Below are 14,108 nucleotides of genomic sequence, written 5' to 3'. Positions count from 1 at the left end.
TACATGGAACTAGAATTCCATGTATGCACAAATACATGTCTAAGAAATAAGAATTCCCTGCACTCTTTCCAAGAACCATGACTTGGGCTAGAGCTGAAGTGAGTTTCTTTTTCTTTTCTGATTAAACCACATCCTTTTTGCTGTTACTAATTAAGTTAAAAAATTTCTGCTCTCTGTTACTCACCACTGAAGAGAAATTGCTTGTCCATGGGGGCAAATCTTGCATCAGTGCGCAGCAGCAGTGAGTACCAGGTGGTTCAGAGTCTGACTGGCCGTCATGGCTACCCCGAAACTTGGATTGGAGGAACTGATGCACCCCAGGTATTTTGTTTATTATTACACAGTATTTTTTAAGTGTCTAATTAATTCAGTCAGAACCACTGTAGTCAAAATAATTTTTAAATTTCCACCTGCAGTAATTTATATCTAACGATATGGCTATGAACGTACCTGGTCTTTTCTGTACACATGTTGGAAGCCTAAGGCAGGGAAAGGAGCTAGAAGACGAAACAGAACAGGCATAAATGATGACCCATACACTATGTCAAAAATATATGAGCAGCAGACCTGGGGTGTAAATGGATTTAAATGTGGGTTGCAGACAATAGAGAAACTACTAGGATCTTAAAGAGCATGCCCAGTGTGGGAATTTCCAGTTTTTACATAGAAGGTTGTGTGCTTGAAGTCAGATGATCTGCTAGGACTGTGGCTGTGCTTAACATTTTGGCCGCCCTGAACTAATGCGTTCAATTTCTGTCTTCTAGGAAGGTATTTGGTTGTGGAGTGATGGGACCAGTTTTCACTTTTCAGCCTGGTGCAGAGGAGAGCCCAATAATCTTGGCAATCAGCACTGTATTCAGATGAATTTTGAAGGTAATTTAGAAAACAGTAATTAACATGATTGCTTAATGTGTTTGAAAGGTTTAAGTGATCTAAGATACAAGCCATAAAGGCTGGTTAACTAGAGCTTCTGTTTTTGACTTGTTTAACATTTTACTGATTTCCACTTGTGAACCTTTCAGGTTCCAAGTGCTGGGATGATTTGCAGTGTGATGAACATCTGCCATCTGTCTGCGCCAAGAAAGTCTAATGTTTCTTGGACTGACACTGATGTATGAAATTCCCATAAAACACACACTGATGTATGATGGTGTTTGTGTTTCGCTAGCTCTTACTTTATTTCTTTTTGCAGCATTATATTTTTCCTCTCTATAGCACCCAAACAAAATGATCAATCAACACAAGTTGGGCTGTCATTAAGGCCTTGTGACTTTAGTGGGAGCAGACTTGTTACCAAAGGATTGATTTTACATTTTTCTTCTGCAAAGAAAACTGTTCTCTTCTTTCTTTAACATTAAAGCATCAAGCAAGCATTAAAGCTTCAAACAAGCATATCTCTGTGTTATGTCTTTTGATTTGAGGTGTATTTACCAGGTACATTTATTAATATTTGTCTACTCTTTTAAACATGTGTTAGTTCAATTACCAACTTTTTAGAAACTCATCACACATTCAGCAAACCTGGGAAAAAAGTGCTAAGATTTGTTATACAAGTTTGCATTACCCATTTATCCTGCAAGCCTGTTGGTTTATATATGTGTCTCTGAATCACCTTTTGAAGATTTACTTACCTGGATGATTGAGCATGCATCAAGACGTTTATATATGTGCTGTCAGATTAAGTGGGCTTGTGCTGACAATTTCATCTATTTTTACTTTAGCTTACTGTGTGTGTGTGTGCCCATCTCTGAGAGCAGAGAAATCATATATTGAAACCCAATATCCATCATAGTGAGGATAATAAAGGACGATGAAACTCTGTGAACTTTAGTCAAACTTTGGACTGTAAATAACAGTATTTAGAGAGGAAAAGAGAGGAGAGATCAAGTGTACCTGGGGGGACCTGAGTGGGGTCGACACCAGAAAACTGGAAGAAAGTTGACCAACACCTACACCACCACCTGGCGGGCACTGTTGGGAGGCAAGCTACAGGGAGGAGTGCCCAGAGAGGGCAACTCAGTTAAATACACAAAACACTTCTGTGGTTAACAAGTTAAAACACTTAATCAGGCTAAAATACAATTGAACAAGCCCAAGCAAGACAACAACAGAGGAGACCTAGAGTATATTAAAAAGCAGGAAAAAAAAATCCTGGGTCCACTCTATTAAATTGCAGACCCCATACTCAGCCCGTTCTCACTTCCGAGGCGTAATATAGTGACGATTTATCAAGTCCCAGGGCATTCCTGAGGAACGCGAAAGATGACCTTCTGCGTTCTTATGCTACGCGTCGGGTTATGGATGAAATCCAGTAGAATGAAACTCCTGCTGTAATAGACGTTCCAGCCATGTATTACAGCCCTAACGCTAACCAGTGCTTTAATGACGTTAGATAGTGTTTTCCAAAGCGATTTAAGTAAAACGAACGTACGTGTGTTAAGGTCAAATTGTTAAATGTTGCCATTATTATACTTAAATTTTTAAGTCTTGGTTCAAACTGTAGGATCAAAGACATTCCTTTGTCTCTGACTACCTCCCCAGCCACTCTGGTGCTGGGGGAGGCTGAAAGTGTTTTATTAGGCACATCCTATCTGAAAGATCTGTTTCTCCTGTTGTAAGCTTCCTGTTTTTATGACCCTTCTGTGGTGAGCAGGCGATCACACAAACGCGCCCCCAAACACATTCTCTCTCTCACACACACACACACACACACACTCTCTCACGCATGCATACACGTGCACACACACACACACACACACACACAGTGCCTTGTCTTTTATAACCATAGGGGGGTTTTACAAGAGGTGTGAACTGTAAACTGTTTTCCAATAAAAGGCAGCAAGTGGAGGCCTAAGTCAGGGTCATTTGGTGGTAGGATTCGAAGTGCGTTCCTGAAACACCGACCGGGGCCTCCCTTGCAAGTAAAATAGATCGATCGCTGACTGTCTTGCTTTCTTAATGGGAATAAGTTTCTAAACCAGCGGGGCCTGTGGAAGCACAGACCCAACACGTGTGTAGATTAATTCCAAATGGTTCTCATGTTTCCTCATTTTTCTGATCTCGTAATATAGGGATGTGACTGCTACCACTACAGGCAAGGAGTGACTGACTGAATTCAGGCCATTCAACAGCAGAGAAGCTGGAGGCGGTGAGGGCAGAGCTAAAGAGTTGTTTTTCAACAGATTTGACAGTGCAGTAAATGCTAACCCCCTTACTGATTTACATGTAGTCAGGCTAGAATTCACAGCAACACCACTCTCTCTCCCTCCCTCTCCACATTGCACCATTGTGTCCTGTAAAAGCTCTGACACCCCTCCCCAACCTATCACTTTCACCCATCACCAGATTCAAAGACAAGTGAGAAGACTCCACTCAGACAAGTCTGACGAACCAGACGGGGTGAGTCCCTGTGTCCTTAAGGCCTGTGCCTGTCAGCTTTGTGGAGTTTTTCATAAACTGTGCAGTCTGAGTCTGCAGATGGTCCACGTGCTGTGGAAGACTTCATGCCTCGTTCCTGTACCAAAGATACCACGTCCCAGTGGCCCCAGGATTACAGGTCTGTGGCACTGACTCCCCACATCATGAAGACCCTGGAAAGACTCCTCCTTGACCAGCTACAACATATTGTCAAGCCAAATCAGGATCCTCTTCAGTTCACTTACCAGCCCGGCCTCAGAGCTGAGGATGCCATCATCTACCTGCTCAATCGTATCTACACCCATCTGGACCAGACGGCGAGCACTGTGAGGGTCATGTTTTTGTTTTTGTTTTTAACTTTTTCCAGTGCATTCAACACCATCAGTTGTTTATATTTCAAATATCACAAAATGCTGATTTTACAACAGCTAAATTATTGTATCTCTACAGTTTAAAAAAAATAATAAACTTTCTGCCTGCAGAGAGTGGATAGTCAAATAAGCTGAATCATCATAAATACATTATTTTATATGTATTACTTTATTTTTTATTCCTTTATTGTTATACCACTAGGAATAAATAATAAGGGAAGGATTCTGGATCAGCACCATGATGCAAACTTGTGGCCACCTTAATTGCCCCTTGGGGATATATAAAGTTTTTTTTTTGACTTTGACTATAGTATATACAGTACGGTATAAAAGAGAAGGTATAAAATGTCACTGTATGTGTATTTGTGTTAATGCGTTAACATTGTCCACACATGCCCTGTAAGGACAAAATCATTTATGTGGGAATTTCCATTCAGATTATGTCCAATTTATGTCCGCATGAATTTAAAGCATGAAAGACACCTTAAGTTTCATAAAATCATAATCCCGTGCATATCTGACATTTTAACCAATCAGATCACAGATCGAGGAAGCGAAACTGATGTCATTTCTGAAAGCAGACTGGGCAGACTGCATTCACTCATGGAGTAAGAGGCACAAACACACCTGAAAGTGGCTTCATAGAAGAAGAGGACACGCTTCACTCAGCTGTTCACAGTCGGCGGTTCTGCTTTGATGTGTAACCGATATGTCAACTGAATAACCGGGAACTTTGAGTGCAGAAAGAAGCACACGAAGAAGACTGGAGTCTCTGAATCTTTCTCTTTGAGACTGTGGACCTGCTCTCCTCTGTTATATATACATAATGAGGGTTTCATGGAGTCTTTTCTCTCTGTGGGATTTGATCATCTGCTAGAATTTCTCTAAAGGTAAATACTGGTTTAATTTTCACTCCATTTGACCGTCTGTAAATCATTTAGCTGCTTAAATGCTAATGCTGCTGCTTGATCATAGCACAACATGTAAACAAAATGAGGAAGCACATGCTCTGACACATTTGTGGCATTGCAAACAGTGTTTTTAATGGCTTTATGAGCAGAAATGCAACACACCCAGGTCCTTCCTGAAGCTAGTTATCAGTTGGCACATTGATCTCACTACAGTCAACATTTAAGAGTTGTTTTACTCAAACTGCTAATATTTCATCTCCTCATACTAACCAAACAAGCTAAATAAGAGCAGATTTCTATTCTTTAACATTTCATCACAAGTGTCGCAAAAGATTTCTTTTACTTTATTTTCAGCAGCTGTTTTCACTTTTTACTCACCCAGTTTTCTGGATTTACATGATTTCATCCAGCTGTTGAAAGTTTTGCAGATAAACTGAACACAGCAGGAAACACTAACACCCGCAGTTCTGGTGTAACATGTTACATATTTTAATAACAAATGGCTCTTGAATCATGTTAGAATAAAGAAGCCAATCATAAAGTTTCACAGGTAAGAATATGTATAATCTCCCTGAAATTGTTTAAACAGGCTTTCTGTTGACAATTTTACTGAACCTTTTATTTATTTAACTATATGTTTATGATTTTTTTCTTTTCACTTGGTTGTGACTTATTGTGTCTTTTTACATCATTATGTCTTTCTTGGCTATTATAGGACTTATTTTTCTCGTTTATTTTACTCATTTTTGTGAACATCTCTGAAAGGCTTAAGAAATGAACCTTACATTTAAAGTTCCCTCATTTATAGCAGGCTTCTGTGTCTGATGGAATTTAAAGACTTATATGATATTTTTAAAAAATGTGATGGAAAAGGACAAAAGCAAATTTAAACTGAAGCAAGAATTGTATTGAGCTGCAGTTCGTACAGGATAAACAGTGTAAGTGTGGTCATTTTCTTTACTGTTTGGCTCATGAAGAAGTAAAGGTGGTCTATGACATTTAAATGACAGCAGATTAAATGTTGAAAAACAGGCAGTCTTCAGATAAGACTTTCATTTCATAGCCAGCTGTTTGTGCATGTCCAGTAAATATGTATGAACCCTGAACTATCAGGTATACATATAGTTTAGTTCTGTAGGACTACAATTTCCTTCACTATCATTCTTCAATTTTCTTTTTGGGGGGCTTGTCATGGTAAAACACAAGGCAGCTGCACTTTATTTGCACGTCTTCCAATGAAATTCCATTAAATGAACAGTAGATGTCAGTAAACACTGACTGTTCACATCATTCAAAGTTTGTGTCTGAAGAGCACATGCAGTGATTTTACCTCGTGTGATATTTCAGACTGGATTTCGCTGCACATTTCTTATAAGTCATTAACATTTTTTACTAACTAATCTTTAAATTATGAGGGTTACTATGGCAACATTCAGCAGTTGTTCCATGTGAGTAATCCTTCTTCCCAGCAGCTCCTTAAAAGTCCACCCTCACTGTGAGCATATTTGGTGTATTCATTGTGATGTCATGTCATAAAAAACACCAAAATACATTATCTTAGTGTCTCTAGTAATGAACATCTAATTAATGCATAAGCACATTTTATGCAAAGCTTGTATTTTAATCTTTCCACATATAAAATCATTTGTTCATTTATCCTTTAATTTTCTTGATATTTTTGACCCTTTAAAGGATTAAATGTGAGCGGTGAAACTGACTGCTTGAGAAAAGCAGTACCAGAATCTGGACACTAGATGTCACAGCTATTTACACCACTGGTTACATACTGGTCTGAGCATGCCCACGTTTTTCAGCATCTCTATTCTTGCATGTGTAGTAGTCTACACATTTGTTAGATTATATATATTTTAAGCAATGGTAAGAACTGTGTGGAACCATATATTCATCTGGAACAACCACATGAATATATGATCCATCAACAGGATACTGGGTGACACACAGAGAGACCAGAAGTAGCCATAAGTAAACAGGATAGACACAACAACAAAACCTGAGCTGAACCTGACCATGTTAATGCTGCTGAAGCTGTGAACATGAAGGATACACCCGACCCATCCTTCAAATCTGGGGAAAAAGAGGACACATTTGTCGGCTGCATTTGGAGGAGTCTACGAATTTGGACAGCCTTCATCGTGTCTCTGTGATGTAATCGGTCTACAAATGCAGCCTCAGGAGGATGCAGCCCATGAATTTGGACACAGCTTAAGTAACATTCATCAGTAATACAAAGAGGCTGGGGGTCCATGGTGCCAAAACATGGTTGTCAAAACATTAGGTTGAGGTTTTAAATGATGCATTGATTTGTAATCAAACGATTACATATAATCAAATGATATCAGCACCAGGGTGAGCTGTAGTTCAGGTCATATCTGTATGATTGATGTCTGTGAAGGGAAGAGACTTCTTCTCTCCCAATCTGACAAAATTAAGCTTTTTGTCTCCTTATTCATCCATTCAGATTTAACAAAGTCTCTTTCACAGCACTTTACTCATCCAAGCTACACTAATGTATGCAGTGTTGGAAAGATTTCTTGTCATCTCTACAAGGTTAAAGATTAATATGAGATATCACGTGTCCTGAGTTTGAATATTTTAAACTGTGAAATAAGGCTGAAGAATAGAAAAAAACCTATTGACTGGATCCAGGGAATGTAAAACTCACAGCAGTTATCTCCAATGATTACTGTGAATAACCTTTATTGATGTAATTTGGATTAAAAGAAGAATGTTTTTACTGCTGTACAACCATCAAAGCAAATATGTTGTAAGTAAGGTGATTAACCACTAGGTGTTACCAGAACGTTTTGATGTTAAACTTTAGCACAGATACCACTGTGCACATACACAATGCTAGGACTAGTTTTTGTAATCGTGGCTTATATATGTGATATCAACACAGCAAAATGACCATTTTCAAAACTAATGTTTTACAGTCCACACATTCAAGTGCTTTTTCAAAAGAAAGAGAAAGAAACAAAATAAGACATTTGGACTTTAGGGTCTCTACATATAAGTGGAAAGTTGTTGCATTTCTAGCATAGGTTAATTGAAGGTTTTTTTGTTATTCTGGGGGCGTGCACCATGCACAGTGTGAAAAGAGTTTGTTTCTGAAAAAACAAATTTAAACCACATCCTGACAAAGTCGCCTTTAAAACAGGATGATGATCGCAGCAGTCTGCCTCATGATCAGTACGAAAACGGACTTTTTATTCCATATTTGTCAACTACAGATCTTTGATTGTTTTTATACTTATAGCTTGTATGCAGTTTTTCCTATGTGTCAATTCTTAAATGATAGTTAAAGTTTTTAAAAGCAGTTTTTGAAATCCTTTAAAACACTTTGCTATGTATGGACATCAGAAATCATATTTGTGCTTTTCTTCTGTAAATCATTTGAGAAATGAGCCGTGTTGTCTTAGAGCCAAAGGGTTAAAGGATCTTTTGAGTGGAGTTTACATCTTTGTTTGGACTGTGTGAGTTCCTGGTAGTCTAACTTACTCCAAAACACATGCCTGTTAGGTTATGTTAATTGTTCACAGGCAAGGATGGTTGTCTGTAAATGTTTAGCTCTGTGATGGACTGATGACTTGAGTCCTTGGGTCTACCCTGTCTCTAAGCCCCTGTTAGCTGGGCAGATTCCTGATTTTGTGCGTTTTGTCATTTTGAATTTGAATTCCTTTCATAAAAGTTAATGCGACATCAGCTGTCATGGTTGTTATAACTCCCATCACTTCATACATGGTGGAATATTTACATGGATTAGTTTTCCCTGAAGCTAACATTAACCTTTCTTGAACATTCATGGTCATCAGGAGAGTGAATGTTGTGGTAATTGTGGGCTTTTAATGGTTTCTTCAACTGTTCTTACATCTTTAATGACTTTAAAAAAAAAAAAAGGTTGAAACATTTGGTTAATATTTAACCAAATATTAGTGATAGCCAACAACAAGCTGCTGGCATAATTCTGATGGGAAGTTTGACCTCTCTTATTGGCAGAATGTTTTGGTTCTCGGTCTTTGAGGTTACTTTTTTAGGCTAACATATTTGTTGATGTTTGATTTTTTGCTTTGTTAAGAAGTTTTAGGTTTGAGTTTTGGTTCTTCTAATGTCATTGAGTTTCCAGCTTTCACCACTTATGTCTGTGTCTGCTCGCCTTCTCTGTGTCTTGCTCCCCCTCCCTCTGTGTCTTGTCCCCCTTAGTTGTTTCCAGGTTTTCCTCCTTGTGTTTCATCCTAGTCTCATCTGTCCTTCATGTGCATCCATGTGTGTTCTCCACAGCCCATCATGTCTCTCGCCCTCTCCATCTTCTCTTTTTGTCTTGTTCCCATGTCTGTTTCCCCCTCTGTCCCAATGTCAAGCTTGTGTGTCTGTCTGTGTCTTTGTATGTTACTTCTTAGATCTTCATTCAGCTCTTTGGACTTTCCCATTTTTTAAGTATTGGTTAATCTGATGAGCGCTGTGAAACAAGTCCTTTAGATAAGATAAGATAAGATAAGATAAGATAAGATAAGATAAGATGACCTTTATTAGTCCCACAGGTGGGAAATTTGTTTCGTTACAGCAAAAGTGCAAAGTTATGTAGCAGAAATTAGAAGACACTGGAATAGAATAAAATAGAATAATATATACAATAGAATAAAATAGAATACAAATGCTATATACAACTGAGTAAGAAAATACAAAAGTACAACTTTGTCAGAAAAAAAGTATTGCAATTATAGCAGTCTTATTGCACATGTGAGGGTTTTAGTGTTTGATCAGTTAAAGTCTTTGTTGTGGAGTCTGACAGCAGTGGGGAGGAAAGACCTTTGAAATCTCTCCGTCCCACACCGTGGGTGCCGCAGCCTGCCACTGAAGGAGCTGCTCAGTGCTGTCACAGTCTCATGCATGGGGTGGGAGATGTTGTCCAACAGGGATGACAGCTTAGCCGCCATTCTCCTGTCACTCACCACCTCCACTGGGTCCAGAGGGCATCCTAGAACAGAGCTGGCCCTTCGGATCAGCTTGTTCAGTCTCTTCCTGTCCCCAGCAGAGATGCTGCCGCCCCAGCAGACCACACCGTAAAAGATGGCTGAGGCCACCACAGAGTCATAGAAGGTCTTTAGCAGTGGGCCCTCCACTCCAAACGACCTGAGTCTCCGCAGCAGGTACAGCCTGCTCTGCCCTTTCCTGTAGAGGGCGTCTGAGTTATGAGTCCAGTCCAGTTTGTTGTTCAGATGAACACCAAGGTACCTGTAGCTGTCCACAGCCTCAATGTCCATGTCTTGGATGTTCAGTGGTTGCAGTGGAGGATGTTTGTGCCTGCGGAAGTCTACCACCAGCTCCTTGGTTTTACTAGTGTTGATCTGGAGGTAGTTCAGTTGGCACCAGTCCACAAAGTCTTGGGTCAGTTCTCTGTACTCCTTGTCGTCCCCATCAGTGATGAGGCCGACTATTGCAGAGTCATCAGAGAACTTCTGCAGGAAGGGTTTCCAGAGCTGTGGGACTGTCCCCAGCCTCAGGCTCAGGTTGAAGAAGTGCTCCATCACCTGACACAGTTGGTCTGCGCAGGACCTGATGACCCTTGAGCTGATGCCATCTTAACCCGCTGCCTTCTTGGCTTTAATCCTCCTCAGTTCCCTCTTAACCTGGGTAAAGGGCCTGGTAAATATCCTGTATTTGTATAGCGCTTTAAGGACCCCAAAGTGCTTTACGCATCCAGTCATCCACCCATTCACACACTGGTGATGGCAAGCTACATTGTAGCCACAGAGGCGAGGCTGCCGAATACTGGCGCCACGGGCCCTCTGACCACCACCAGTAGGCGGTAGGTGAAGTGACCGAGACTGTCCAAGCCGGGGCTCGAACCGGCAACCTTCCGATTACAGGCCACGATCGCCACGTGGTTGAGAGAGACAGGCTGGAGCCTTGTGTTGAGTGTGTATTGGATGCTGTTGTTGGGGGTGGGGAGGAGTGAGCAGGGTGAGTAGAGGAGGTGTGAAGTCAGTGAGATGTTAGAGGTGGAACAGCAGCAGTGGGGGTGGGTAAGTCTGCAGCCGATGGTGCTGACAGACATAAAGTACCAGTTGTAGTCAATCATGATCACCCATGCAAAGGTAACAGGACTTGACCTTGTCATTAAGCGTCACGTATTAAAAGATTTAAATGTGTGTATATTAAACCTGAAAGTATTCTTTTTATCCGGTGCAGTTTTGAGAAAATCGAAAATAAGTTCAAATTTGTGCACCCAATAATTGCTTGTGAAATGAATAAAGATGTAAGATTAAGATTAGACATTAAAGTGATTCCACCCTGGAAACAAAACATTTCAAAGAAATCATTAAAAGCCTAAAATTACCATGTCATTCTTGGCAATGTTAAGTTTGTGGAAACTTCTGTCCAAAACAGTAGCTGTTTTCAATCAGTGCAGAATGTTCACATGATTGATCTTCACATGATGTCAGCTGATTTATTTTAACCTGATGTTTTTGAACCTGCAGCTGCTACTCTCAGCATCCATCCCAGCAGGTCAGTCTTCTTTTATTATGAAACTGTGACTCTGAGCTGTGCAGTGCCAGGCAGCTTCAGCAGCTGGACAGTGAAGAGAAACACCTCCACAAAGTCTTCTGTTTCATGTGAGACCTGGGGCCAATTACATGAGTCATCCTGCACCATCAAAGGTGTCTACCCATCAGACAGTGGAGTGTACTGGTGTGAGTCTGACAGCGGGGAGTGCAGCAACACCATCAACATCACAGTGTTGTTTCTGTTGTATCTTAATTAAAAATTAAATACATTAATTTGCAAAAAAAGACATTTGCTCTGTTGAAACCACAGAGACCTCGCTTTTTCTTTCAGCTGGTGTGATCCTGCAGAGCCCAGCTGTTCCTCCGACCAAGGGAGTCAGTTGGCACTAAACTGCTCCTATAAAGAAAAATATGTAAAAGACTCTACATCAGATTTCAGTACTGGATTCTAAAAGGCCTGAGAGAAGGATGGCCCTTATCCATGTGTTTAAGGAGAATGAATGCAGAAGTGTGACAACCCCACAAAAGGAGAGTCATTTCAGAGTTGGCTGGGAGAGAGAGGTGATGATGATGATGTTAGGTTTCATGAAGCGTTTGTCTGATGACTTGTGAGTACACTTATTTAGTACTTTTGTAGTAAAACCATAAATCAAAACAGTCGTCCTCCTGTTTCAATTTTTGGTGCCTACATTACCCATAATGCACCACAGCAGCCTATAGTTCAGTCAGACATTGGAACCATAGAGTTAAACTTACCTTTGGAAACCATAAATGCATTAAGCTCCTTCAGTCTCCTATGCAAGAATATTCCCTAACTCCTGGTTTGCCTTTGATTTGTCAACAACAATGTAATACAATAACACACACCTGCATTGAATTAGCTTTCCAGGGGGAAAAATTAATTAATAAAATGTGGTGAAGTAATTTGTCTTTATTCATACCAGCAGCAGCTGATTGTTTGTGGGAAACATTTGAAAGTTTTTTAATCATTTGCTAAATACGGGCAGATGCTTCTATGACACACATCTACAAACTAGCTAAACTGATACTGATGCTTTGTTTTGTTTTTTCTTTTGGAACTGAAACTCAAAGTGTAGCAAATCCTAGTGTTCTGAAACCGACAGCAGCAGCGGAAATTACCCCAATCTGCCAAATTTTAGTGCTTAAAAACAAGAAATGATTGAAAGCAAAAGGAAAAACTGAGTGGAGACATTGAGTCCTGGAAGGTAACATCGAAAACAAGTGCAAGACACAAAAGTCCAAAAAACAGTTTGAATCATAGTTTCCTGTGACAAATATGAAACGTATGCTACTGAAACAGGGCTGTTATTAGACAGAAGTCAGTAATGCAGTGGTCATTAAGACAGGACACTGGAACCAAGGTGCACCTCATATGTAATGATGAACATAAAACATATCAAATGTTTAAATGTACACGACGATCTTCAAATGTCTGGGAAATGAGGAGACCAGTGTCAGCTGTGTCAGCAAATGAGCACTTCAGAAAACAATTTTCAGGATCTGTGTTTTTTATTAACATGGATAATACCACCATGTTGTAAACTGAACTGATGGAAGTTTACTTCACCTTGCAGATGGTTTAACTGACATTTATAAATTTTAATAGTTTCCTTAAATATATTATCATTTTTCTTTAAAACAAAATGTAAATCAAGTCCAATTACCAAGCAAATAAAAAAATACCAGAGCTGAAAAAGAAATGTGAGAACAACCTAGAAACTGTCAGTGAAATGACATCTGAAAGCACTCAGAGGGGCTGTGCCAGGCCTCTGTGCAGTCAAAATGAAAGTGAAAGTACAACCTTGAGAGTGACACATAAACATGAGCGGTGAGGATATGTGCTAAGTCTTTTGTTTTTTTCTGTTTCCAGGAGACAAGGACAAACAAATACACATAGCTTTAGAGATTGTCACATGACTGAATACACCAAGGTGTATGCTAAACTGATTCCCATTTCACTGAATGATACTCCTGAACTCCTGGACATAACATTTTGGGATGTCTAGACTAAAATACTTAATTTTTCTCTACAAGGGCCTGATGTTCACTTATGAGGACATTATACTGCCACTGTTCTATCAAAATGTAAAATGAACGTCCTCATATGTGGATCTCATTTTCCTCAGAAACAAAAATTAGGTAAAAAAAAAAAAAAAAGAAAGAAAAATTTGGTAATTCTTTGTTTTTAAATTCATCAGGTCCCAATCAACCCAAATAGCAAAGAAAAAATTTAAAATGCATGCCATTTTAAATTTTCTCTCTCTCTCTCTTTCTATATATATATATTTATTCTAATTTTATTTCTGTAGAAATTTATAACGTTTTTACTACTTAAGCTTAAAGCAATGCTTGGCTCAACAGAGCTCTGACTCATTGTCAGCCTGACTACAGTGCTTAAAAAATACTGGGGTTGTTCTTGTTTTCTTCAATCAATGATGAATAATAAGATGTCTTAGCTTTACAGGGTTTTTTAAATCATCAGACTCTTTTTTTTGAGGATAAATGAAGATCTTCTAAATTAGTGTTTATGGATTATCTGCTTTAAGGTGTGCATTTGAGAATTATACCAGCAAGTCAAGTGCATCTGATCCCTTTTCCAGAGAAGGCACAGTATCATATGCAGTAAGGATGTAAGATAATCAACTTATATGAGAATAGAGTTTAGGTAGCTGCTCTGTACTGTGTTTGTACATGATATTGAAGAAAAGTGGAGGAATTATATCTTCCAGTTTTATATATTAAAAATAGGTAAAGCACTTTAAGAGAGACAATCTGCTAACAGTGGCTAAGCTATGTCTGGCCACACTGACTACTGGCTAGCTACAGGATTTTTGAGGGTGCAGAGCTGGCTCTCCATCTCA

The 14,108-nt window shown here is 39.4% G+C and overlaps 1 protein-coding gene across 1 annotated transcript; it reads left to right on the top strand.

Annotated features, from left to right (window-relative positions):
* LOC102078042 (ladderlectin) lies at positions 1-1,394 on the top strand. The gene is made up of 4 exons (XM_005462699.4): positions 1-98; positions 193-321; positions 765-873; positions 1,023-1,394. The coding sequence occupies exons 1-4, from the start codon at positions 78-80 to the stop codon at positions 1,088-1,090; spliced, it is 327 nt and encodes a 108-aa protein (XP_005462756.2). The 5' UTR covers positions 1-77; the 3' UTR covers positions 1,091-1,394.
* The last annotated feature ends 12,714 nt before the right edge of the window (positions 1,395-14,108 follow it).

This window comes from Oreochromis niloticus, linkage group LG3 (assembly GCF_001858045.2).
Source record: "Oreochromis niloticus isolate F11D_XX linkage group LG3, O_niloticus_UMD_NMBU, whole genome shotgun sequence".
NCBI classification, from domain to species: Eukaryota; Metazoa; Chordata; class Actinopteri; order Cichliformes; family Cichlidae; genus Oreochromis; species Oreochromis niloticus.
Note: the sequence above shows the minus strand (reverse complement) of the source record. Positions and strands in the feature narration are given on the sequence as shown.